General features: G+C 36.9%; 1 protein-coding gene across 2 annotated transcripts in view; it reads left to right on the plus strand.

The window, feature by feature from the left end:
• Window positions 1–4,273: 4,273 nt before the first annotated feature.
• KCNH7 (potassium voltage-gated channel subfamily H member 7) overlaps window positions 4,274–27,496 on the plus strand; it is a 205,802-nt gene continuing 182,579 nt past the window's right edge. For both annotated transcript variants that reach the window (XM_066553653.1, XM_066553654.1), the window contains exons 1-2: window positions 4,274–4,615; window positions 6,593–6,823. In XM_066553653.1, coding sequence (XP_066409750.1) covers window positions 4,540–4,615; window positions 6,593–6,823 — 307 coding nt within the window. In that variant the 5' untranslated portion in view covers window positions 4,274–4,539. The remainder of the gene's footprint in view (window positions 4,616–6,592; window positions 6,824–27,496) is intronic.

Consider the following 27,496-nt stretch of genomic DNA (forward strand, 5'->3'; position numbering starts at 1 on the left):
TAATCAGATCTAATTCAAGATGAATTTTGTAACACCAATAATGAAGCATTCCCATTTTTCTGTGTAGACCATGTGGCTTCAGGATTAAGAATGACCTGGTGTCCAAGGCATCAGCACAGTGCAAGAAAATACAAAGTATTGCTTGAGGAAGCCAGCTCTGGCAGCAGCAATTGCTACCACACTCACCTAGTGCCTTTCTCAGTAGCATCAGCAGAGATTTGCTCTTTCGACGCTCATGACGTTCAAGTAGTTGATTTCTATCTTCTCCAACAGAAGTAATTTGGCAGTCTGCTGTCCCCAGCAACTGCATACTTTGCCTGAGCCTCAAGCACAGAGAGTCATAATCTAAATGATGATCATTACTATTGTGAAGGACCAAAACAAAATCTAGAGCTATAACTTGAAGTTCTGGAAAGACATAAATGAGTAAAGAGATGAGAAAACAAGACTGATATAAACTAAAGGTGATAATAAAAGACATCCACCTGTCAGAGAATCACAAATTCTATCTTAGCCTAAAATGGGATTAAAAATAAAGTCTCAATATTGCTTTTGACAGCTCTGAAGACAATTCCAGCCTTATTTAAAGTTGTAAGCATATGTAACATAAGTGGATGAAGAAAGAAAGAAAGAAAGAAAGAAAGAAAGAAAGAAAGAAAGAAAGAAAGAAAGAAAGAAAGAAAGAAAGAAAGAAAGAAAGAAAGAAAGAAAGAAAGAAAGAAAGAAAGAAAGAAAGAAAGAAAGAACCATATTTTGCTCCAGTACAAAAAGTGTTTATTCAAATAGGAATGCACTTAAACTTCTGTGTACAGGAGGGCAAACATAAGACTTTGAAAAGTCAAATATGATAGGAATGCTGGACTAAATCTGAGTCCTGTTGTTTGGGGGTTTTTTTTCCCACCAAAAATATGATGGCAAATATGATTAGAGCCATTTCCCCAGAGCCATCTTTTCCTGACAGTACCAGGTTTAACTGCTAACTGCCAAGGTGTGGCAACACATTAGTAATACATCTTTAGGCATATAGTCCTCAAAATTTACTTAAGGAACTTGAGAAGTATTTAAAATTCCAGTGAAAACTTTGTAACCATCATTTCAAAATCAGCTGCTCTCCTTGAGGCCAGGAAATGCCAAATACAGTTCTGCTGAGGAGCAGCCGTGCTCAGGAGAGCTGTCCTTGGGCTGTGGCGAGGGTGGCGCTGCAAGGACCAGCGCCACAAGAGGGCAGAGGACACGGCATCGGCCATGCAGGATGGGCTTCAGCTCCGGAGACATCCTCCCTCGGTATTTCGGTCCTTGCAAAGTTAGAAACTGTACAGCTTTATAGATAAAATACATATCTCTATGGCATACTCCATTTCTCTAATCACAGTAGAGACGCATATTTATAATGAATTCAAACTTTCCCACTTGCATGCATGTTTTCCCAATCAAATGCAAATTCTTCCACATTACTTTGTGCTTGCTTGTTGTTAGCTGTCCAATTTTAATATATTTTCCTCTCACACTTCTTTGCTTTCTTGCTACAGAAAATTATCAAGCAATAAGCACAACGAGCATTAAGCACTCCAGGAGCAATAGATCATCTACAAGACTGTAGGAGTGCAAATCACCACAACAAAAGATTTTCTGATGTCACCTATTGCTCCTGTAGTTATTACAACCCATCATTCTTGTGAATTCATTCCCTTCTAAAAACCACATCTCAGATCTTGTCTTTCAGCAGCAGTTATCTCTCTTTCACTGGAGTTATCTTGATCAGTTCTTAACCAAACAACCAAGGTGGATAAAAAGGGGGGAAAAAGAGGACTATAATATACATTCATAATATTATAATCAACATCAAAATTCAAGCTACCACTGGGAGACAGAACAAAAAAATTTTCCCAGAATCATGGAGTTCTGGTGCCTTCAGTTTTCAGGCAAGCATAGTGTCACTCTCAAATTTAACATAAAGCTGGGGCTTCAGTGAAATTTGAATTCTTAAATGTATTTTTTTTTCTTGTTTTCTTTCCAGACAGGCATCTAAAGCACTGGACTCTGGACCCTACTAGCCTGTAGTTGATCTTGTTTGCTACTAATTGTTCAATACTAGAAGCAAACGCTGATTGTTCCATAAAGTTTTATTGTGATTGTTCCATAAAGTTTTATTGTGATTATTTTCTGTTGCTGTTACAGATATATCAAAGTGATGTTTTTAATGTAAAAATGAAAATTATGTCACTGCTGGCCATTATGACTTAACAAGATGTTAGGTATTATAGAAAGTGTTAAAATAAGTATGTTCCTCTTCACTCTTTGTACTACTGTGTTTGGGAACATTAATACATTTTCAGAGAAATATATGTTTTTCATAAAGACAAAGAGCAATAAGAGAAAAATTGAACTTGAAGGCTCATCCACTATCCAGAAGAAAAATATTCAAAAATACTTTGAGATTTTTTTTCTAATGTTTATCAGAGTCAAAAAAATGAGTTCTCCAAATATTATTACAAAACATATATGGATGTTTTTCTTTTGATTCATACCTCTGTATATAGAGATTTTAGCATTTGTTTCTGCAAATAAGCAATGCTCACTTCCTAAAATTGATTACATATCTGATTATATATCCCTTCATGTAGCCTAGGCTTTGTAATTAGTATACAGTCAATTAATATGAAGCCATCTTAATACAGTTTATGTATATATAAATTTTATTTTCAGACACCATTCACACTTGTGTAAATCCAGGATGATTCCGCTGAGATTAAATTAAATTAGTCCTGAAATGCACCCTCATACTCAAGAGACTGTGCCCCACCTCTGAGAAATATAGAGGATGACACACGGTAACAGTGACACAAAGGGCCACACCTCTGAAAAGCTCACAGGAATAAGGAAACACCTGTTTGTGCTGCGGAAGAACAGGTGGGAAGCGGTGGTTTGCCGGCTCAATATCCTGTGCTTGAGATTACAAAGAACGGTGCTCAGGTGCCTCTCTCTTTTTGCCCTATGAGTTTATTAAGAGGCCGTCGGTGCTTTGCACTACCCTAGAGATGCCTTTCCAGCATCGCATGGCGGCCCCCATCTCCCTCCCAGTGTCACCTCGCCGAGCCGTGCCGAACGCACACAGTTTTGCCTGCTGGGTAGGGCAGGAAGCCTTAATTACAGCCTGAAAATAATACCCGCTTCCCCCGGGAGCCTCCCTAGCTATTCCTGTGGGATGGGAGAAGCTGAGAGGAGCCAGGTGGGGGGAGGCTGGCGCTCCCCGGGCCCGAGCGCGGGCAGCGGCGCCTCCGTGCGCGCCGGCGAGGCGGCCCCAGCACCACGGCCAGCTCCGAGCGGCCGCCGCGCCCCGACGCGGCCCCGGCCCCGGGGCGGAGCGCGGTCCCGGGCAGCCGCTCAGCGGCGGGGCGGCCTCGGCACCCGCTCGGTGCCGCCGCGGGCCGGGCGAGGGCTCCGTGCCGAGCTCAGCCCCCGCACCCGCGGGACCCGGCGCGCCCTCCGCGCCGCTCGCTCGGCCCCGAACGGGGTCTGGCACCTGCCCGGGAGCGGCGTTCGGCGCCGGGGGAATCCCCCTTCCTCCCAAGAGGGGGTCGTGTGGCGAGGGGAAGCCCTCGCCTGGGTCACGCTGCGTAGGAGGCGGCAATCCCTTCCACCGGGGAGAGGAAGGATGCCGAGGGCTCCGGTGGTCCCTTCCCCCGCTCCCCCATCGCTCAACATCGACCCCTACTCGCGCCGCCCCCTGCCCCAGACGGGGCGTGTACCAGCTTCCCTCCCTCCCCCGGCCCTGCCAGCGCCTGGGGCTCCCCGGCGGGCCACGCTCAGGGGCCGCGAAGGGGCCGGCGGTGCCGGGAGGGCGGGGACGCCGGGGCTACCGGAGGTAGCGGGGCCCCCCTGCTGCCATCGCCCTCGGTCCCCGCTGACCCCTGCAGCCGCCGCGGTGGGGGATGTGGCACGTCGCGGTGCTGCTGGGGTGTAGCTTATTCCTGATGCCGCTGTTTGTCGCCGAGTTTTGAAGAGATTTATTGGCTGGCTCTTGCTAAACCACGCTTGAGTAATCCGAGCTGCTGCGCGCCGTGGTGAAGCCCGGAGGGGGGGAACGTCACTCCCTCTGGCAGCGGAGAAACATTAGTCTTCCAGCCCTCAAACCACCACTACAGCGTCGGAAACTGCCGGGTCACAGCCATTTGCTTTGGAAAATTGGCGATGTTTGGTGCTAGAGATCGATTACCCTTGTAATCTTTCCCCACCCGCCACCTCCTCCTGCTTACCCCACCCCTACCCGCCCCAGACAATAGCGTCCGAGCTCCTCCAGGAAAAAAATAGAAAAGAAAGCAAGGAGAGAAAGAAAGAAAAAGAAAGAAACTGGGGGATGAATCTGACTCCAATAGGAAAAGCGTGTCTCTAGAAGTGGTGCTAATGGGAAGAGATTTCCGAGCTCCAGAGGACGATGATTTGTCACAAAGGGTAGCTGGCTCGGTGCTTTGGGCTGGAGCCTTGTAGGAGATCCTTGGAGAAGTCATTGTGCACAGAAAACCGAAGACCTGTACAAACATGCCTGTTCGCAGAGGTCATGTGGCACCACAAAATACATTTTTGGGTACAATCATACGAAAATTTGAAGGGCAAAGTAAGTTCTCGCTTTCTATCTATTTTGCTATAGTAGTTTTATTCTGCTTGTGACTAAATGGACAGCAGCTCCAGACTATTTTTAAGTTTGTAGCTTGCAAAGAAAACCCCGGAGGTAAGGAGGGGATCCCTGGCAGAAGTAGCAATGTTTTTGATCTAGAATACAGATTACTAACTTGAATTATTGGCTAGCGGGTTTGTTTGGGTTTGGGTTTTTTTTGAGAGGGGGGTTGGGGCTATTTTCCCATCCTATTTCAAGGAATAGTTTTTATCGTTGATTGTATCCATATTGTACAGCTATAGAAGTTATATCTCTTACCTTCTTCTGAACCAGTGAGATGGCTCTAAAAGCAGAATGTAGAACCCTGTTGTCTTTGCAATGTCTAAAAAATAGGCTAGATTTATTATTATGATTGTTAATGCTGTTAATAATAATTGCATTTTCAAAATAAAGCAGAACTTCAGACTTTGATTTAGAGGAAAGAGAAAATATGCAGAAGAGTTATTTAAGAGGAAATACTCTCTTACCTTGTTGTCATGACTGCCTTTAGATATAGCTGTCAAATTTCTCTCTGTTCTTTATGTAAGTCTAAAATATCTATCAAACCAGTGCAAATGCATCCTCAGGGAGAGTCTGTGAGATCTTTTCCAATGCAGCAGTTTACTACCTGTCGAGGAGGCTGAAGCTGAAGTGCTTTTTTTCCTGGCCAGAATTCTGGTTTCCTATTAGCTGTAAGAAAGATCACTTGATACTTAAAATGAATTTAGTTTAGAAACAGTAGTTTGATATATGTACATTGATTTAAATATTTAACATAATTTTAGTATCAGCCTGGTGTGAGCCCTTACAGGTAATTCCAGTTCATATACTTCCATATACTTAACCCATAATAGCATGTGTAATATTTATATTTTTTGAGAAAAAAATAAAGACAGTGCTACTCCTAATATATCTATATTAAGCTGGTGTTGCTACTCCAAGTTTTTATGTAGTGAAGTGTAGATTTTTTGACAGTAATAATGCACTAGCTGCTAAATAGGTAAGTGATAGTGAAAGTTCAACATGACTGAAAGATAGCAGAAAAAGTAAAATGAAATCTCCAGATATGTCGCTGTGTTCAAAGACAGACATATTTAAAATTTTGAAGACTTGCACTGTTTACTTGGTGTAATGTAAAAATATTTTATAAAGTGAGCAATCCCCTTGTGAATTTGAGTAGCTAAAAATTAATGTTATTAGCAGTAAGTGTATCACAGTCACGTTTATAATTACAATGGGTATAGTGTGTTTAAAAGGTAAACAGAAACGAACTAATAAGAGTTGAAAACTTTTGAACATGTCTTTGAGATGAGAGTTTGGGAAAGGAGGATGGATGGAAACAGAGAACTTCAGTGAAATTTGCAAAATGTTTCCAGCATAACAATCGTTTCATGTTTTTTGTTTTTAGGAACTTTTCTTCTGTTACATTCCAGATAGATTTATTAAAATACTATAAATTTATTGTCATTCACCTCAATAAAAACCCCTATAGAGTAGATTGAGATGGACCGGACCTTACATCAGGAAGCCCTTCCCTAAAGCAGAACCCCCTTCCCAAGGCTCTACTTTTCCCCAAAGGAAGCTGCTAACTTTTCAAAGACTTTCCTGGAGTTGTGACTGATGGGCCGGCGCTCATCGCTTGGGCTTCAGTGAAGCCTGAAACAGACAAAATTTTGAAGTCAAAAGGAGATTTACAGAGACTTACATAGTGTGGTTTTATTTCCTTATAAAAGGAATTATATTCATCTTTAATGTATTCTAAATTAATTGAAGTTTCTTTAAAAGTTATGGATCAAATAATCTTCATTAAATTACTGAAAATCTCTGTATTTCAGGCATTCTGTGAAAAGAAGGGTTGTTCAGCATTCATCTCTGCAATCGACCCTATAAGAAATGTTGAAAGAGCACTAAAAAATGCATCACTTTCTTTTATTGCAGATAAAAAATTCATCATTGCTAATGCTAGAGTGCAGAATTGTGCTATCATCTACTGCAATGATGGGTTCTGTGAGATGACTGGGTTCTCCAGGCCAGATGTCATGCAGAAACCTTGCACCTGTGATTTTCTTCATGGGCCAGAGACCAAAAGACATCATATTGCCCAAATTGCTCAAGCCCTGCTGGGGTCAGAGGAAAGGAAAGTAGAAGTCACCTATTATCACAAAGATGGTAAAGTCTGGTTTTATTTTCAAAACTTTTTGCATGTTTAATTAGCAGTTGATCGGTAAAAGAAGTGTGTATGTTGTACTGGCCAGCCCCTTTGCTTTGTTGTAATTTCTCTGAAGTCCAGTGAAATACATTTGTGTGTGTCAGTAAGGAAATCTGCCCTGAGAGTAGTGGGTGTATGGAGTATGTCACTGCACACTCACTCCAGCAGCTGAATGAAGCCAGCACAGTGTTTGCAACTCTGGAACAGAAGTTCTTCTCCCAGTTGGTTTAAAGAAGATGTAAATCACTTAAAGTAATCAGCATAGAGGAAACATACCTTGATTTAAATTCAATATTTTACCACAAAGTTAAAAGTAGAAAAAAACAGCCCATCATAAAGAAAGCATTAGTTTATAAAGAAAGGGACAAGCCTTTTTCAGAGCTGAGATATTGTGAAGTACCTGCAATTGAACTACAGATATTGTCCTACTATTGCCAGAGTCAAAACTTGGGTTTGCCTAGACTATGAACTATTCCCTGTTATTCAGTAAGAAGTCAATACATGCAGAATGGCTGAATCTGCTGATATTTTTTTTCTGTTAAGAGCAAAAAATTAATAAATGTATTTGCAGATTTTAAAATGCATACACATGAAAAATAATTATGATACATAATAGTTATATGTAGAGTTTTGTTGTTGGGTTTTTTTTTAATTACCCAGAGTTATTTACAGAAACACCCATCTTTCAAATGAATTCAAATAATTGATAATTGTGGTGTACCTTATTTTGTCTCTTGCTGTGTACACTCTTGGGAGAAGGAAAAGGAAATTCATATTCAAATGCTGAGCTTAAATTAGTTCTGGAGAAGTGCCAGTGTGTTGTTTACATCAATTTTAGAATCACATGCAATGTGCTCTCTCATTTTAAAGTCACAGAGTTAAATCCTGTTCTCAATAATTCTGTTGTTATCTTGGAGAGACTTAAGGAATATTATTTTTAGCTTAGGCTGGTATAAGTCAGATAGGACTCAGGCCAACCATCCTACCCACTCTACCAATATTTAAGCATACTCCTGGTAGCAGATTCTCAGTAGAGCCCTTTATTCTTAGATCTGGTTTGGTGGTCGGGAGCAGATTTCAGTTAAGATTTTTTGTAGCTGTGCCTTGGACGTAGATTTCCCAGGAGAACTGACACTGTGTGTCTTTTTACACATCTACCGTGTGTTTGTGTTAACTTGGCATGTGTTGAAAATAATATTGCAAAAGGAGAATGTTATTGCTAACTTTCACAGCCATCAGCCTGGAGCACTGTTTGGAGATGTGGTAGTTTAAAAGTCCTAAAGTCTCCCAAAACATTAGGAGGGAGGAAAAGGCCTTTAAAAGTACTGCTTATCTGTCAATTACCAGAGGAAGATAGATAGATAGATAGATAGATAGATAGATAGATAGATAGATAGATAGATAGATAGATAGAATAGATCCTTTTCTAAAGTGCTGAATTCTGAAATCATGCAACACACCATAATCTGTTTGAGACATACCAAAGAAATACCGTCCATAAAAGTTGCCATATCTTTCATAAATAGTTTTGAACGCAGAGTTAGAGATTATTCATTGTAAACAATCTTATGCATAAGGGTTTTCAGTAACATCACTTCTATGAATAGTTACTTTAATTGTCTCTATATTTTACTTGTCTAAATTTAAGCATGTGGACTATGATCTGCTAAATTTAAGCAGGTGAATCAGGCAAAAATTTTCAAAATACAAGATAGGTCTGACACTCAAATGCATGGCTATCTGTCAGCTTGATTGTCTGTATATAAAGAGGTTTTTTTGTTTTGATCCACATAATGTTCAATTTCTTTTCAAAATTTGATAGAAAGCCTTAAGTCTATGTGGTGTCATGAAATTGAAATTACCTGTATGATGAATGTAATGAATGTTAGTAAACATATCCTATAGTTCTTCTAAATAACTCAAAAAGATAACATCTCACTTTTCATCTTCACTTTTTCAAATTTTCAAATTTGATTTTTCAATATATAGCATATATACATATCCCTATATATAACATAGTCTGTATATTGTAACAATATACAGAATAGTGATACCTAACAAAGACTTCCTCCAGGTTGTGAAACAAAGTAAATTTCAAGAGTTTTCTAAAATTGTGAGTTTAGTGCCTGGTTAGTGGCTTATTTTGCATTTGTGCTCTGAGTAGGAGACTTGAGGTCAATTTCAGCAATTTTCAATCTTCAGAGGTCAGAAATGTAACTTTCTACATGTGAGTAACCCAAGTTCCTCCAATGAACTATCCACTGCTTAAAAGTTTAATTTGATATTTTATTTCATGGCAAGCCACTGTATAATATTTAACGTAATACTAAACATATGGAGGAGGAAGACACCTCAAGTAGCTGTGAATTGCTGGAGCTTCCACTGACCAGAGGTTCTGAAGACCATATTACATATTACACTCCTGACTAAAAGCCCAGTGAATTGCAAATAAAACCTTATTCCACATCACGCTATCATTTACTCTCCATAAGCCACTGATTATATTAAAAATTATTCTAATATTTTGAAGTAAGGCAAATGTCAATGGGATCACTTTTAAAGCTAATCTGTCATCAGAATTCCAGCAATGCAGATATCAGAAAGGGAATCACTCTATAAATAATGCTTTTTCTTTTTGATTCTAAATACCACCTCATATAATTTTAATTCTTGCTATAGAAAAATGGTATTGCACACACACACAGAATTAGGATTCTGATGTTCTCTACTGGTCTATAGTCCACTTTTCTAGATGAAAGTGCAGGATCCCGAGTTTTAAACATCGTGATGATGCAAGACTGAAAGCTGCTGTTTGTTCACTGCTTTAATTTTTGGCCAAATTACTCACTCAAAGAAGATGGGACAGAAGGATGGGAAAAAATATTGTAAGTTCATATTAAAAAAATGGCAATTACTTGAATCTACACTGCCTTAAACATGACAGACAAAAGATAGAGTGGTCAAAGGAGAAAAATTTTTATGCATGATGGTTTTATAAATGAGTAACCTGGATGGACCCTGTTTCCCTTTTCACTGTGCAGTGTGGGGAGGGTGCAGAGAAGCATCAAATGCTTGTGATGGCTTTGTGTAATTGTTTAGGTAGCCCAGACTTGGGTGCCCGGCATGATCTGGGCACCCAGCAGGCCTGTCCCAGCCACACCAGTGCTGCCTTCACAGCAGTTTTTGACATTTGCAGCTAAAATCCCTACTAGCTTTTCTCACAGTACTTCTATCAGAGTGTAGCTTGCTTTTGGTTTGAATTTCTCCTCTCTCTTTTTCCTTTTAGAAAGGTATTGACACAATCTAAGCAAAGTTCTAGTCCTCTGTCCTCTTCAAGTAGTGCCACAATAGGCAATTACATAGCTACTGAAAGAGTTATTACTGAGAAAAATCATTAATGGGAACAGACAGTGCCAAAACTAAAGGTCCAAATTTACAGGTTCTAATAGCACAAGTAGCTCCACAGTTGTTGCTGGATGTACTCCTGGGATTAAAGACACATAAAATTTCTTTTTTAATGTAAATATCCCTTTTTAAAAAGAGCAGTAGATAAATACAAGTCACAAGAAGTATTATTTTGAAACAGGTTTTTTTTTCCAAGGTTGCCCATTAGGCACTAGCATCTGCTTAATTTAAAAATTATACTTTGATATCAAAGCAGCAATATCATAAATTCCTTACTATCTCAAAATTTTTTTCACTAATCTTATAGCTATATGATCTGAATTATACTTGAAGGCAAGATATTGTTTATACAGGATATCAGTTCTTATTTTAATAAAGTTATTTATGGTGAAAATATTTGACAGCTCTTCCTTTGAGGACTCCATTTTGCAGTTTAAGTCATTATTGCATAAATCATTCTTGACAGATGTAAAATATTGCTTGAGGTGGTAAAGCTGTAAAACTTTTGAGATAAAAAGTATAATTATTTTGGGATTGAGAATGGATATATATAATAATCAGAAAATACTGTACCACACAGAATACATTTTTACTTTTTACTGTATGCTTTGTAGGCAATAATGAGATTTGTCTAAGCTTGCAGATGATATCTATTAAAGGAAGGTAGGCTCATTTAAGCTCAGCTTAAATTTAGGCTTAGCCATCATATATTCTAGTGTTGAGAAGAACTAAGGTAGAGTATAGGTTTGAGCAAAGATAAGATCAAGCAATTTGCAGACTGTGTACAAACCTCATAAACTACTTGCTATTTACCAGTTTCAAAAAAACAATTTGCCACAACTGACTACAAATTAAACATAGTTGCATTTTCAAAGCACATTTCCAAACTAATATCTTAAGGCCTTTTCTGCTCTTTTTTTGAGGATAGGAGAATAAAAGTTGTGCAAACATGGTAATGAAATAAAGTGAAAATGGTATTAAGAGTTCTTAAGAAGAAAGATAAGGACTTCATTTAGAAGCTCATCATCTAGACTTCAGCCAGCATAGGTGTTTTACTACCTATTTGTGTGAACCTACCAATCAATAAAAAACACAACTGAAAAGAAAGCTGCTTACATGTGTGTCAAGTCCCCTTAGATTTGTTTTAGCGTGAGGGTCAGTAACTGCAGTCTTGACCATAGTTTCAGTGCCTTATCCGGTAGCTGTTGAGATAGGCCAATGAATCCAATCTCTCTGCTACCCTGCTGGTGTAGGACTCCTTGACAGAAGAAATACTATCTGACTGCATTTTGATAAAGAAAGTGTTTCCCCCCCAAAAAACCTGCCAAAACCCCTTTCTTAATCCGGGGGTTTTTTTCCAGGCATTCTTAAAATACCCCTTGGATGAAATCCACACTGTTACTGAAAGTGTTGGACTTTTGGAAACAAATGAGGATATCCATTCTTGTGTCTGTAGTGCTGTGTTTCTACCTTAGGCTTTAATACTTGTCAAGAAAAAAACATCCCTTGCCCCACTCAGTATTGCTGATTTTACAGCAAGGAGAACCACCAGCAGTGAGAATACCTCAGTGATCCAAAATATCCATTGTCCAAATATCTCATTTACCCATCCCCATTCAGATACTGCTCCTATGTCTGCTCAGAACTGTAGGTCTCTTCTGATTCACATTTCATGTAGAATATCTAATGATTATGATAAAGCACCTCTTAGAAAGCCTAAGAAAGCTTATAAGGTCAATTTCAACCTTATTTTTCAACTGCTTGACTTTCCAATATATTCTTTTTCTTTCCAGGTAAAGATGAATTGATTTTAAATAAGGAGGGAACTTTTATAGGAAGAGATAGTATCTGAATAAATAGAACAACAATTAAATTGACTTCTAAATTACTCTCTTTCTCAGTGTTTAGGGTCAGAAAGGTATGAATATATATATATATAATTTTAATAAGTAATTAAGTATAAAATTGCCAATATTTTAGGTACTGCATCTTTAACAGGAAAAAAGTCTTAATTTGGAAAAATCCATTCTGACAGTTTTGAGTTCCTCTATGGCACAAATAAAAAACCTGCAGGCTACTGGTTCAGGAGTCTTTCATTTCAGTACAGTGTTAAGACAGAACTCTTCTTACACTGGACTTCCATAGGATAATTTTATGTCAGGATTCAGAATGTCACAGGGCCAATTTGCACCAATCAAGGGGCCCAAATTTCTCTATTCTAAGCTAAAAAGAAAAAATGATTGCTGACTTTTAAAAAGTATGCCGTAGCAGTAAGAAAGGTGACACATTTTAGAGTGAAATGGTAATGTAAGGTTACGATGTGATACACATCCTCAAAAGAGCTTCATTTTTTAATTAGACATTGCTGACAACATTTTTTATCTGCTTTGAATATGCTCATTTTAGTTGTAGTGAAAGCTATTTTGGTTTTGGGTTATGAGACAAAAAGAACAGATGCTGTCAGTCTATTTTTGGTGTCATTTCACATGATTTATTGTGTCCTCTTTCCATCTTTATCGTGCATCCTTTCTAATGTTACATTATGATAAGAGAGTCATTGCGTACTCCTAATTCGTGTTATTGATTAGTTCTTTCCCTTCTCCACCGACTTGGCCCATATATCAAAAAGAGATGCTGAGAGCAAATCAGACATCATACCTTGCAATAGACACAGGGGAAGAGCCACTGCTTTTCTAATAGCACCCTTTTGCATATTTGATATGAAACAAACTTCAAAACATGGCACTTGGAGTAACACCAGTGTGTTGACATGAGTGCTGTTCCCTCTTGTTCCAAGCAATGGGAAGAGGACAGTGGTATGGGTTAGATTTTATGTTAGTGCTTTCAAGTCCAGCTTTAAAGTGTTTCCTACATGCTTGACTTAGTGTATGACTCAGTCTGTGTACTAGGCAGTCCATGCTCTTCCAAGCTAAGTATGGAAAAAGCTTAATCAGGCACTATAGGATTCAGAGTTGGAAGACAAAGCTGACTATGGAAATTGCTAATTGACTCTGGAAACTGCATATCTCAAAAGCAATCAGAACTGTAGCTGTGAACCTCAGTCCAGGCAGAGCGGATAAATGACAATGACAGCAGGGTATTGTGGCTCTATAGTTACTTGCTCGTTTCACATTGTCTGCAACTCTGAAAGTTCACATCTCTGAGGTGGGAACTATTTACCTTATGATTTTGTACAGCTTGAACTTTTTATTCTAGTATACTGGGTTTTTTTAAAAGGCAATAACATGCATATTTGAATAATTTCTTGGAAATTAAACTAAAATTTCATTTTGAAAGCAGAATTATAGCCATAACTAGACACAAAATGCTTTTTGACCTCCAAAATTTCCACAGATATACAATTTTAAGCTTCCTCGCCAATTTTCTCAATATAGCCTTTGCATTTCTCATTTTGTTAATTCTTTAATACTGAAATCACAGTGAAATCTCATCAGGAAAGATCACCACAAAGAATACCAAAATTCAATCTGAGAAAAAGTCAGAGTAAACAGTGTAAAGGGAAGGTCTTATGTTTTCTTTGTTTCATTAACTGGATTCCAATTATAGATCTTATTATACCTAGTTTTGATACTGCCTTTAATTATAGCATTGAAGTGTTATCCACACAAAGTATATATTCTAGCTTATTTGTTAACAAAGAGCCATCATATAATCAAAATCTACAGATGGTATTTAAGTATCTGCATTATTAACTATTTCATTACAGATAGTGAGTGGAAATGACCAGAAGAAAGCTTAGGACAGAAATCACAGCTGCATTTAGTACTTGACTACATGGTGAAATTTCTTGCTTTCCTGTGCTTGTTCCTCCATAATAACACATTACCTCATTTAAACCTCTGATTTGCCAAATGAGACTGTAGTGGAAACCAGAAGGTCTTGCCTCAACAGCCAGTTCAGAGAAACACAACAAGAATTTACTTTAAATACTTGGAAATTAGGATTTGTCGCAACATCTGAATACTGATCCTTGACAGCTTGTCTTGGCCTTTTCTGAGCAAATGCATGGGACTATTTGGCAACTCATAAAGGCCTGAGAGCAAGATATCAATGCCTACTGACACAGGAATTAGCTTGCACGTCAATAGCTTTCATAGAATTAAATTGCAAAGTTTAATTTTTGTAAGACTAAGAAATCCTGATCTTTAGGCATTGGAGCACTGCTCATACAGTATAACTTTGCTAACTAGTATTAGCTGAATCTCTATTGCTGCATAAAGAGACAGCAAATTATGAAAGAAACGTGCAAATCACAGACAACACTTTCCTACATTTTTATCCACAGGATAGACAGGCAGAGACAACTTCAGAACAAGGACATATTAGGGGGTTTTGTCTTTGTCTTATACCTAGGCTACTTGAAAAGCTGTTAATCATCATGTAAATGTGTTTCATCACTAACATCCATGTGCTAAAGCACTTACTCCCAGCTGTTGTCAGACTTTGGAGTCTGTACCCTTTTGAGATTATTTCTTAGAGCATTCTTTGCTGATTTTCATTCAAATCAATGCAAGTGGATCTCTGAAAATAGCTTGCAAATTTCCTCCTTTCAAAACTCATATATGTCAATCTGCTTTACTCCTTCCTCTCTGGAAAAAATTGCCCGATAATCTCATTAGTATTTTGCATGTTTATGGCATTTCTTTTTATACTTTCAAAAGGACATGAAACTCAGTAGTCCATAAATCCTATTGTCATGGCAGTTAAGTTAAAATAATGTTGCAATTCTGTCTACTTGCTTTAGAAGTGTAAAGAAAGAAAGAAAGAACCTAAAGTCCATGCCGTTTTAAATAATGACAATAAAAGAAAGGAGAATATGTTCCATTTTTCCATTTTAAGTGCCCAGTGTTATTTTTGCTTGATAAAATATACCAGGAATCAATTTAACACCAAAGTCTATTCAACTGAAAGAACAACTCTTCCCAGAAGGACTATTTCTAGGGTCATGGACAACATAACCATATTACGTGATAGAGTGGCAACAGCCTTGGAGTACAAAACCAGGTACCTATAAATCAACATGTGAGCCTTCTCTGTGGATTAACGGAGCAACTCAGTAACTGGTGTGAAAGCTTATGTATAATGTCAATCCTGAACCAGTCCATGCTGGGTCGCAGTTCAGAGCATCCTTTGCAGAACATCCTTAGCCTTTCTATAAGCTACACTGATTGTTTATTGCAACAAAAATGTGAGCACCTAATGCACAGAAGCATATTTAGTGTTTTACCCACAGGGTTTTAAAGAAAAGTTTTGTAGTTTTTGCGATAAAGCAGAGTTTGAGTACTGTTGTGGATGACCACAAAATTGTAATAAAACCTCGTTCCTCCTTATCCTGCAACTTGCAAATCCCTTCTCATGTCAGGATTAGAAATTGGATGTAAGGACCTACTCCCAAATGCCTAAAAAGTCAATTAAAAACTACTCACTTCTGCTGCAGCCACAAGCAGAATTAGTGTCTGATTTGTGTGATGTTTGTAGATCAGGAGCTGGGTGTGGGTGGCTTCCCCCTCCTGTGCTCACGGTTATTTAAAAGCAGAAAAGAGGAAGGAATGCATGGTTCACAGACCACTCTTCTTCCTAGCTGATGGGTAGGCAAGGCTACCACGCAGATCTATTTACACTCATTTTTGATTGTCTTTTGACCTCATTTGTAAAAAAAGCAGATCCTGCAGTAGCAGAATTACCAGTAGCATCATTGTCTCTGCAGAACTCGACATATGCAAAACATAATTATTAGCCTGACAAATACATTGTGTGTGGCTGCTTGAATTTCAAACATAATCTCTTTAACATTTAAATGTGCAAGAGCATTTGTCCCTGCTTCATGGGAATTAATCAAATTGTTTCCCTTTTAAATAAAATTTTATTCTGAATCCCTTTTCACCTTGGGATAATTTTTCGAGAAATAAAAATAAATTATAAAGGACTTTATTTCCACTTTCTGAGGAATATCTGAAGAAAGATATTTTCTTTTTGAAATGATGGAGAAACAAGTCTACACATTTAATCTTGATTATTACCTGGAAAGTAGAATGCTGGGGGGGGAGGGGGGAGGCTGTTGCCCCATAGATCCCACAGGCACTAAAAGATCAGATTTAACTAAGTTATTATAACTATAAAGAGCATGCTGAAGTTGAGTTACTGCAAGAGAAATTACTGACCTGAAGTTCTACGTGTAAAATCAAATTAAGGAGTTAATTTCCAATTATATGTGTATATTATAAAAGTGCATTTCTCCTTCTCAGAAGGTTTAAGAACCACTTTGAGGAGATGCCAAAATTACTTCCTACCCCATCATAGAATGCAAACTGATATTCTATAGTTCACAACACTTTTGCTAATAAAGCACTTTTCTTGTTAAATATATTAAATCACAGGAAGTTTGAACTGAACAGCAAATTAGAGGGGCTCCTAATGAACTGATTGGCTAATGCAGTGAGTCTTTTACCTCAAAAGATGTATTATTCTGAAAAAGCTCACAGTTCCAAAACATCCTTCTCTACTGCATTTTTGCACTATCCTCTTCTCTTTTCGAATGCAGTACACCAAAGTTGCATTGTAACATTTCCCAGTGTACACATATATATATATATATAAATGCCACAAAAAGTCCCCAACATGATCAATTCTAAAAAAGGGATAACAGAGTGAGAATAGAAAATGATATTTTCTATTCTCTGTCAAAATACCTTTAATAGGAATTGTACTTAATAGGGATTATTGTAATATGAGCATCTCAGACCACAGGTCAGGTCCAAGACGACACCCTAGGTAATGCAGTTGTGTACATGTCTCTCTCCTGTCATAATAAACAATAATTTCCCGAGAAATGCATTATTGTCTTACAGAGATCACAAATGACCCTGAAGTGCCAGAATGGGTTAGAGATAGCCGGGGCAAAAGTGTCCAAACTGAATGGCAAAAGCCTCCAAACTGTTTCCTTCTCTTGACATAAAGTTAAAAGAGCACAAAGGTAGAATCAACTCCTGTGTCTTCAGCCCTCATCCTTTCCAAATTTGATATAGAAAATAGAACTGCCAAATAAATGGCAAGTAAAAATGCAGGAGGCATGATTGAGAAATTTCAGTGGCTGCTAAACTCATGCTTTTTTCAAACAGAAAAAAATAATCATTTGCCAGTCTCACATTGAACTTTGTTGTGATATTTGTAGCACTTATTCAGGTGCTAGCACTAATCAGTCACAAAGGGCCTGTGCATCAATACTTCAAAAAAAAGCAAAACTTAACTGAGTATTATTTGTGTTTAACTGGTGCTACATGTATTATGCAACAAATGGGGCTTTATTTGCTTTCAGAAAGCATTCTGTTAGTATGGCACATACTCTAGTATATAGCGTTTCACCATTCTGGTATAGCAAAGAACCCTTTTCTTAGATTGCTCTTTTATAACCATTGTGTTTTCATAGAATCCAGAAGCATTTAGGTCAGGAGAAAAATTGGGAGGTCATCCCAGTCTTCTGCCAAAAGCAAGAGCAACACAGAATTCAGAGTAGGTTGCTTAGGATTTGTCCAATTGGATTCCAGGATGGAGCCTCTCTGGGCAACCTGTTCCAGTACCATCATATTGAAACTGGTTTTTCTTTACACCAATTTAAAGCATTGTCTATCATTCTTTTGCCACGCACCTCAATTGAAGACCTGCCTCCATCTCCTGGTAATTCCCTCACACCTATTGAAAGACTTTTATTAAGTCACTTGGAGCTCTCTCTACTCTAGGCTCACAGCCAAGGCCAATTTCCTCAACCACTCCACAGAGGACATGTGCACCAAATCCACATCCATCTTGGTGGCCTCTGCTAGCCTCATTCAAGTTTATCAGAATTTCTCTTGTATTAGAGTTCCAAAGTTGGATTCACTATTCCAGGTGTGATCAACTGAGCACGGAGTAAAGGGGAAGTATCACTTCCTCAATCTACTGGCAAAGCTTCTGATGATACAACCCAGTATGTTTTATCCTGCACACAGCTGGATTCAAATTTCTCAACAGATCATCATCTGAGTCCTTTTTCACAACCTCTAGATTCAAACCTTTCCCAGACTGAGGCAGTGAATGTTTAAACATTCACTCAACTTTATCTGCATCCACTGTCACTAAATCACTCTCCCCACTCATTAGCAGACTCAAGTTGTATACTGGACTATACAGCTTGTACACTAGTTGTGTACAAGTATACAAATTGAGTTGTATACTTGTTCATTCTTTCGCTGCTAACATACTAGCAACACAAACTCTTCTTGTTGCCTTTGATATCCCAAGAATTTCAAATCTAGCTCAGCTTTTCCTTTTCCAAAACCATCCCAGCATGCCTGGGCAGTGTTTTGGTATTTCTCTCTTGTAGCCTGTCCTTGCTCCCACCTCTTTTAAATACCGTTTTTGTTGGGGTCGTTTTGCTGTTTTTTGTTTGGTCTTTTATTTGTTTTTTTTCCCACTGAAGCTCAGTCATGAGTTCTCTGTGGAACCAACTGCTATTTGAATACATTTATTCATTTTTCTGAGTATTTGAATGGACTGATATGATGCTTGAGAAAGCATTTGAGCAATACCCTCTGCAATGTTTGAAGAGCTAATGAGATAGATACCATACTTGTTTTATTTTTCCTCTCTATTCAGTAACCGATATTGGGGGTATTTTACATATTTTTGATTATACTAAGTGGCACCTATGCTACTTTTATGTATTATTCTTACTCTTTCTTCATTGTTTCAGTATGTGTCAAGTTTTAGACCTTGTATTTTACATAATTTAGATACACTTATTCATTAGGAAAACATTTTATATTACACATACAAGAAGGCTGAAATTGCAACCTAGATGTTTTTTGATGGAATACCTTTTCCAAATATCATTACTGATGTGGTACATGGTATAAATTCTCTGTTGGTACATATTTTAGTATGAAGAAATCAGTGTTTTCCTGTAATAATGGTCAATTCACCTGGCTGTTAGGCAGCTGCCTGTTTTTTTGGTATATTTTTCATACAAAAGTGTTTGAGTTTAGAAGAAAAAAAATCCTAATGCTTATTTTGCTGTGGATTACAGTCATCCAAACCAACTTAATGCTAAAGAAAGTTGCGATGGACTACTAAGTTTTAGAACAGCTAATCAATTGTCTTACACTAGAAGATAAATATAACTGCACTGGCAACTAACCAGAGCATCCCTGGTACAAATTATTGAGCACTTCATTCTCGTCACTAAAGATATGAAAAAATCAGATCTTCTAAGAGAGAAATATTTTTTACACTGTCAAATTCTTTCAGTGACTTTCAGTAGTGAGGTAATATTACTGAAAAACTGTCTCATCTCAAGAGAAAAAGCTTATTGCTAACATTTCCTTAGCCAGGTCATGCAAAAGACAGCATTTTCCTCTCCATTTCTCTTCTGCCATTTCTGCCATTTTTAATTTCATATTTCCTTCTAAAAATTATAGATTTGTCCTATATGCTTTTTTCCAGGTTAGTGACTAGGAGAGATAGAAGTCTCTTTTCTTCAAGGGTTAATACCAGCATTTTCCTTTAGGACAATATCAACTCCCTTTCCCCTATCCTGTGGAACACCACAATCAGTATGGAAGTGTGCTACCTCCCAACATCTGCCTGCTGGCATTGATGGCTCTCAGCATCCTGCTGGAGCCGGCCCCTAACACAGACCTCAGCAGCAGAGCATCAGGGATTCTGCACCTTGTGTGCCACTGCAGTGATATCAGACCCATGGGTTTAAGCAGTACCTCTTCAAATACCCATCATTTAGGGATGTGATTCCATGTGAGGATATTAAAAAAGAAAGCTGAGGCATAATCCTGCTGATTTAAGACACCCCAGCTGGGGGGCCTGACAGCCTATTCCAATTTCCTACCCATTTCATGTTTTCTGTCTGTTCTTTACCTGTAGACAAGGACTGTTAAAACACAGTATGACAAAGCATATTTAATGAATATTATTAGTGATGAGTTCAACTGCTGCTTGAAGGTGTTGATATGCTTAATCGAATATACTTCCACTGACTAAACCAGCGTTGACAATATTGTAATGGTATTATTAAAATAATTTCTCTCCATATTGTATGCATATTTAACACTTACAGATCTCTCTGTTTCATGCTGGATTTTATTTTTAATCATCCTAATGTGATGTTGGAACGTTTGTAGATAAAACCTGCTTTATTGACTGCCTGAAAGGAATTGCTCTCTGCCCGTGTGATAGGTAAAAGTATCTTGAGGGTGTACTGCAGCAGTTCCTGGCATTACATTACAAATGTTGGTTGCTCCTACATCAGTTAATTTGGTGATGCAGAAGAGAACACATTTAGCATATGCATTAAATATAGTATTATGCAAGGATTTTTCAATTTGTAACTTTTTATTTAATTGTATTTTTATTTCAGTTCAGATGCAAAGCCATTCCTACATCAAAGGTAGTCAGTGAGAGATTCACACACTGAGGTTTCAAATGCACCCATTTCTGCAAGCAACAGATATAGTACAGTGCTCAGGATAGCAGCTTCTATGTGCTTTATTTCTACATAGGATTAATTTAGTGTGCATAGTACTGGACATGTGTCTTATTTTTAATTTAAAGGAATGAGATTGTACAAATCATTTCTCATTCTTGGACTGGACCAAGTATTCCCCGTCAGATTGCCCGTGACAAGCTGATTGCAAATGTGGACTTGTTTTTGTCAAGAACAGTTAAAGATAGTTGGCCCTACAAGGCTTGAGTAAAGTCAGAATGTGAGCAAGAGCCAAAAAGATGGCTTTTCTAGCCTTGTTTCTGATACTGTGCTTTGCAGAGAAACACAGTTATCTTTACACACAGTTATTACAAAACAACTTTCCCTTGATTAACATAACTTTCAAAATTGTGTTTACATCCCTTTTTTTTAATGGTCTTTATCTATAGCAAAAGAATTGTAAACCAAATGTCCCAAAGAAATTAAGTTTCATTTCTAAGGTTTTTGAATAACTGAAAAGCTTTTATGTTTTTATATGGATTTGAAATGCTTGAAATTATTCAATAGTTACGTATTTGATAAAGGCTTTACAAATACATGCATTTTTGTGATTCAGTTGAACACATCACCATTTTAATGATCAGCAAGTCATTGTTTTTAGATACACAATATATTATAATGTACAGTTTGCAAGCAATTATGAGAGCAAAATGACAGGCGGGTATTTTAAAACTGAAGTATTTTCCTACTAACTTCAGCCCTAATCTTTAAATTATGGCATATTTGTTCTTTGAAGTTACATTTTCTTATCCTGGTACCCAGGATAATCATAACAAATTTTAGAGATCAGGATAGTGAGTTGGACCATTCAGCCAGGGTCTATTTTCTGGGAAAAAATGGGGTCTTATTTTAAAGTGTAAGTGCTAAATAGAAACCTTTTTTGAGTACAGGATTGACAGTTCCATTAAGTCTACCTAACCAGCCTTTCTGAAGTGCAACAAAAAGGGTAAGCAGAACCTCTGGCTAAGTAGGTACCTTGCATCACCTCAAAATGCTTTTTCCAAATCCTGCAATGGTAAATTCAGGTTTCCTTTTGGTATTTTAGGGGATATAGAGACCTTCACGCATATCTTTGTTGGAGTTTGATTTTTTTTTACATTTTATGGGAATAAAACACCAGAACAGTGGTGCTGGAATGAGATCAGGAATCAAAGTTAACATTTTACCTCTGAGATATTATCTGTAAAGGAAACTTTCCAAAACAGATTGAAGAATTGTAAAGAAAGTTCATTATGACCTGCCATGGACATATCATCTATATATTGCAGAAGAAAAGAAAATTACTAAAGAAAAAAACAAACAAGCAAAAAAAAATCAAAAACAAAATGAAAGGTTGTTAAGTCTGTTTGTTCTGTGCTACCAATACTTTCAGCAAATTGATAATGTTATTATGTAACAGCAGTGTAGAAAGGAAAATTTTGCTAGGATTGAATCAAGTTAAAATCTGTTTTAGTTTTGCCAAGTGCATCAGCCTTCAATCAGTGGTGGTCAAATCAAAACTATTTTGATAAATTTTAGGCTCTCAGGGCTACAGTCCTAGAGTTATTGAGAAGTTTAAGCAAGGGAGAGAAAAGCATGCAAAAACCTGACAAAGAATTCTCCAGTTATTTCCATGCATAAAGTTCATTTCACCTTTAACATTACTATACCTTTCAGTGGGGAGAAGAAGGGAAATGTGAATTCTCAAGAATACCTAGAATTACATTTTTTCTTCTATTCAAATTATCATTCAGCTCAAGTAAAGCATCTGGCATAGTCACACGCTGGACATGAATGGGATGAGCACACCTAGCAAGGAGCTGTTTCCTCAGTTCTGTGGTAATCTTTGCTAGTACCAAGAATCACATTGTCTTTCTTTACAAGAGTGCCCACAATTTTAGCCCTGTAAATTTTTTCAAATTATTAGATATCTTCACCTTTCCTTCAGATTTTCAAGAAAATTTTAATGATTTAGCTCTTCGTGAGGATTTTGATTATTTATTTGGTATGAAAGTAATGGCCTGCATTCTGTCCCAATATAAGAAAAATATAGTGTGAGCTACAAATTTAGGAAAGTGATAACTCTGATTTGTTGAATAGCTCACTGATGCTTTTCTTATTATATCATAGAGGATCTATCTTCTGTAATTGTAAAATTTAGCAATAATATGCTGCATCCAGTAATATCTTCAAAAATAATATAGAATAATAATATAAATATATATTAAAAAATATAGAATAATAATATAAAAGTACTATAGATATCTTTTTCATTGCTTCTACTTATGCTTATTTGCACTTTTTTTACCTCTAGAATAAATATCAGAGTATGGTGAAACACAGAAGGGGCAAATTACAAACTCACTGCTTTTCCACAACTTTTTTCTTCAGAGCAGCTAGCAAAATCTAGCACTGAATATTCCTTGGTTTTGGTAGCAATGTTGATTTTTAACTTTAATGCAGTTTATGTGAAGTATAGTAAATAGCTTCAGATATATTTACTGTGGGGGTTGTAATCACTCATAATTATATAATTGGATGCCTAACACTGTTTACCAAAGATATAGTCAATATTACACATGAAATTGGTTTGGCTCTGTATTAAAGTGAAAAAGTCAAACAGAAAGCTTGATGTACCCATTGAATTGGAACCCTGGTCAGACTTCAGGAGTGGGGATCCTCTGGAGAAGATGTTTATTACAGACCACTCCAAAAGGAAAGAAATCAAATTTAGGTTCTCTAAGAAATACATAAGCACAATAAGAAAACTTATGCATAAATTACTGTACAAGAGTGCATGAAATAATTTGGTTCTTGGCCAAACTGATGAATAAACACAACAGGAATATTTTTTTTCAAGCTCCACCCTAATAACTTCTCAGGTCATGATTCAACTCAGTCATTTTTGCAAATGCTAAATTTCTCCGTGAACGCTTGAGAGCTTAAGTGAGTATAATTGCACCACACAGAGAAGGTTGCAATATCTACTAAGCCCAAACACTTGGCTTCAAACTGCCAAAACAAGAATTAAATATGATTAAAATTTTAAAAATTTAGGATGAAAGCTTTTACTTAAACTTTGATCTTCTGGGCAGGAAAAAAGCAATCAAACAAACAAGGAAGAAAGACAGACGTATATATAATTAAAATATCACTTTAATTTCATTAACTATTAATGAAAAAATGTGACTAGTCCAGTTGTATAAGTGTCATTAATATCAACAATTAATGAGGTTTTATGAAATGTGCAAAGAGGAGTATAAATAGCTCAAACACTAATCCCAAACATCCTATAATCAAAAAAACATGGGCATAGAGTTTCTTTAACAAAACATTCTTAAAAAGTCTCAAGTCTAAAACTTATAATAATTTTGAAATTGGAAATGTTGTTGAAAGTGAGTTCTCCTTACAATCTATGTTATATTCTTAAAATGTTCACTCTATAGCAATTGAAGCATTTTTGTGAGTGACAGATGAAAACTGGTAAAAAAGCTTTTGATCTAAAATGTTTAGCCTCAGATTCTCTGAAATTCAGTAAATTTTAATAGCTGATATACAATTAGAGATAAAATTTACATTTTTTATCTTTAGTTTTTACACATAATATCATCATATGATTTTTAATATATCTTTAAAAATTCTTATAAAGTAGTCTATGATATACTTATTGTAAGATCCTGTACTATCCTTTGTATTACATAGAAATCAAGGAAAAAAAAATCTATGGTGCTTTCATTTAATACATATATTATAAATGGGACACACACAAAATTATTATTTACATACCCATCATTATGTCATTAAATAATTCTGAAAAATTTATAACTACTTCTTGAAAATTTTAGAAATCTGAAATGTCTTCCTTATTTCACCAGACACCATGCTGGTTTTATAATTCCTCATTGTCTAGGCCATACTTAAAATTTCTGTTTATCTAAGTGAAAGTACTGATACCTAATATTTCTAAAGGTATTTTTCATGCTGCAAACAGCAGACCAATTTCCAACTATCTTTTCTAGTTCCCTCTCTCTGCTTAATGCTCCCCTCTCCAACCTGTCACTTATTGTTGTCATTTGTTTAGTTGCATTTCATTTTAATCCAGTCAGAAAAAACGAGATTTTTGTAGAGCCATACAGGGTAAATAGATATTTTATAGTGTCATGGGAAACTGGATTACAATTCCCATTATAAAACTAGTTTTTATTCCTTAAAGCACTACTTCTGCCACTGCCCCTGAACTCTATGCTCCCAGGCACAAAACACATTGGTCTACAAGCAAAATATCATCTCAGGACAAATCTCTGACCTTTTAATAAATACTGAAAACGTCAATTGGTCATTGCAGAGCTGTATGAATGAGCACAAAACAGGTCAAGACCAACAATTAAGTCACGATCAGCAGTAGTACTTGTTTCAAGGTTATATACAGAAATCAAAGATTGAGCACATATTCCTATGGAGAAGTTTCTCATCAGAATTTACAAGAACAGTCATTTTTTGGAAAACATATAACAGCCAATATTTGTACATGTCCTTCCTAATACTAAATTTCAGAAAATTTCAGAAAATATGTTTTTTCACTAACTACTACAAGGCAAACTGTTCCAGATATAAATTTCCTTAGAAATTATCTATCCATTATGCCTTAAATTATTTAATTGAATAGAAGCATTTGATGCCATACTTAGGCAAACAAGCAGGTGGTGGAAGTTGAGCAGACAGCAGCTTAAGAACAAGATCTGTATAAAGCATCCAGATACTTTAGGAACAAGGGCAAAATCTAACTAGGTACCCATATGTATGTTAATTGATTTTCCAGTCTTCCACTCATGTAAAATGAGTAGATGGAAAATTCAAGAATCTTTATCCTTTGTACCCTTATGCAAGAGTTGGTGGATGGTGTTACAAGCTTTCCTATTTATCAACACAGTGCTACATGTTTTACCAATTTCAAAGATGGCAGGACTTTTACTGCCATGCCCTAGATCACCAGAACTCTTTGAACAGTCACTTCAGTGCACATTTTTTTCTTAAAACCTCTACAGCCCAAAGAGAGTGTTGGAAGTGAAAAACAAGAATGTGACCTGATACATTTATCCTCATCTCTGAGTACTTCCCAAAATAGGGACATACCTATCGGATGTGTAAAAGAACAACTACTGTGTGCTCACTAACAGCTTGTAGGAGAATTTTTGAATACTGAGTAGGAGGAGAAATGACAGCTGACCAGGATATAGGGTTATTATATGTTCTTTTTTAAAAGCATCATTTTGAACCATTTCCACAAAACCACTACTCAAGGTTAATGAAGCAAACACAAACTTATCATTTCATCCTAAAGACTGAACATCAAATGCAGTATTATCTCTAATACTGCATTGCAGTATCACTTCTGGGTTTCTGTCCAAGTCTTGATGTGGGGCTTGAACTCACCGTTTTCTGGTGAGTTTAAAAACCTACTGTGATCTCAACCATAAAGGCATTCACCCTACTTTGAATTATGCAGCAAAATACTTACTGTTGTTGCACAAATAGTAGGAGTGCGATACAAATAATTGACATTTTATAGAAATAATCATAAAATATAAAAATAAACAAGGCCCTAAATATTACAGAAAGAGTTTAAAGACTAACATATACTGCATTAAGTACTTTTATTTCTCTTAAGAATATTTGTTGTATTGCTACAGCAAGATAAATAGATACTAAATTACAGTGCACAGTGTTGTTACATCACTTGAGTAATTTCTTCCAGCCTATTGCAGAAATAGGACTAGACCTATTAATTTAATCATCTTACTGAAACTGCATTACTAATATTTAATTTAATGCTTCTTTTAAAATGTAGCAGCCCTCCTTCAAGAGCTAAATATTCATGTGGATGGCACAGTATGTTATCTTAGGACTTCACTTGTAGCATGTGGCTAAACTGCGGCTCTCTCTTTGTAGTAAGGGTGACTGGTTTGAATTCTACAGAGATCATTATGACTGCTAACAGCTACTTTAATCCAGAGGTACAATTTAGCTCTGCATCCCAGCATCCAAATTGAAGTAAGAGAAGACAACTGAGGAATGAAATTTTGACTAAGGCTACAAATACCATAATGGCTTATTTCACCATAGTGTTTGAATATACAGGGAGCAGCCAAAATTAGTGCAGTTTCTATCAAAAGCTACCACTGGCAACTCTCATCATCATCCTTTTTTGAAAGCTGCCCCAGAAGCAGAAGCCACAGACAAAAGCTCACTGATAAATACAGCATTATTAGAGAGAAACACCATAGCACCTCGGCATTCCAGATAAGTTTTAATCACTCAGGTTGGGAATGAACCAGTGTGAACTACTCATATTATGAACAAATGTGAGATTGATGTGAACCACAATTTGGTGGTTCTTTTATTTGGTGAACTGAAAACTGGAGAGGAAAAAAAAACTGCTCCAAGTCAAACAAAAGACCAGAGTTGGGCTGGGGAAAAGAGATAGTGAGTGATAAAGAAAGATAAAGTCAATGAGAAAAAAAAATTCAGTACTACAAGGTGGGAAAGTTGTCAAAAGGAATCTTGCTAGCCCCAAAATGCCTTATCAGCTCAATAATATTCCTGCTTTTGAAGGCCTGTGTGCAACAAAGATCAATGCAGTAGCCTTCTCCTCCAATGTATTTGGTAAAAATAAAATTATAAAACCCTTTATAGTGCT

Source organism: Molothrus aeneus, chromosome 7, assembly GCF_037042795.1.
Source record: "Molothrus aeneus isolate 106 chromosome 7, BPBGC_Maene_1.0, whole genome shotgun sequence".
Classification (NCBI taxonomy): Eukaryota; Metazoa; Chordata; class Aves; order Passeriformes; family Icteridae; genus Molothrus; species Molothrus aeneus.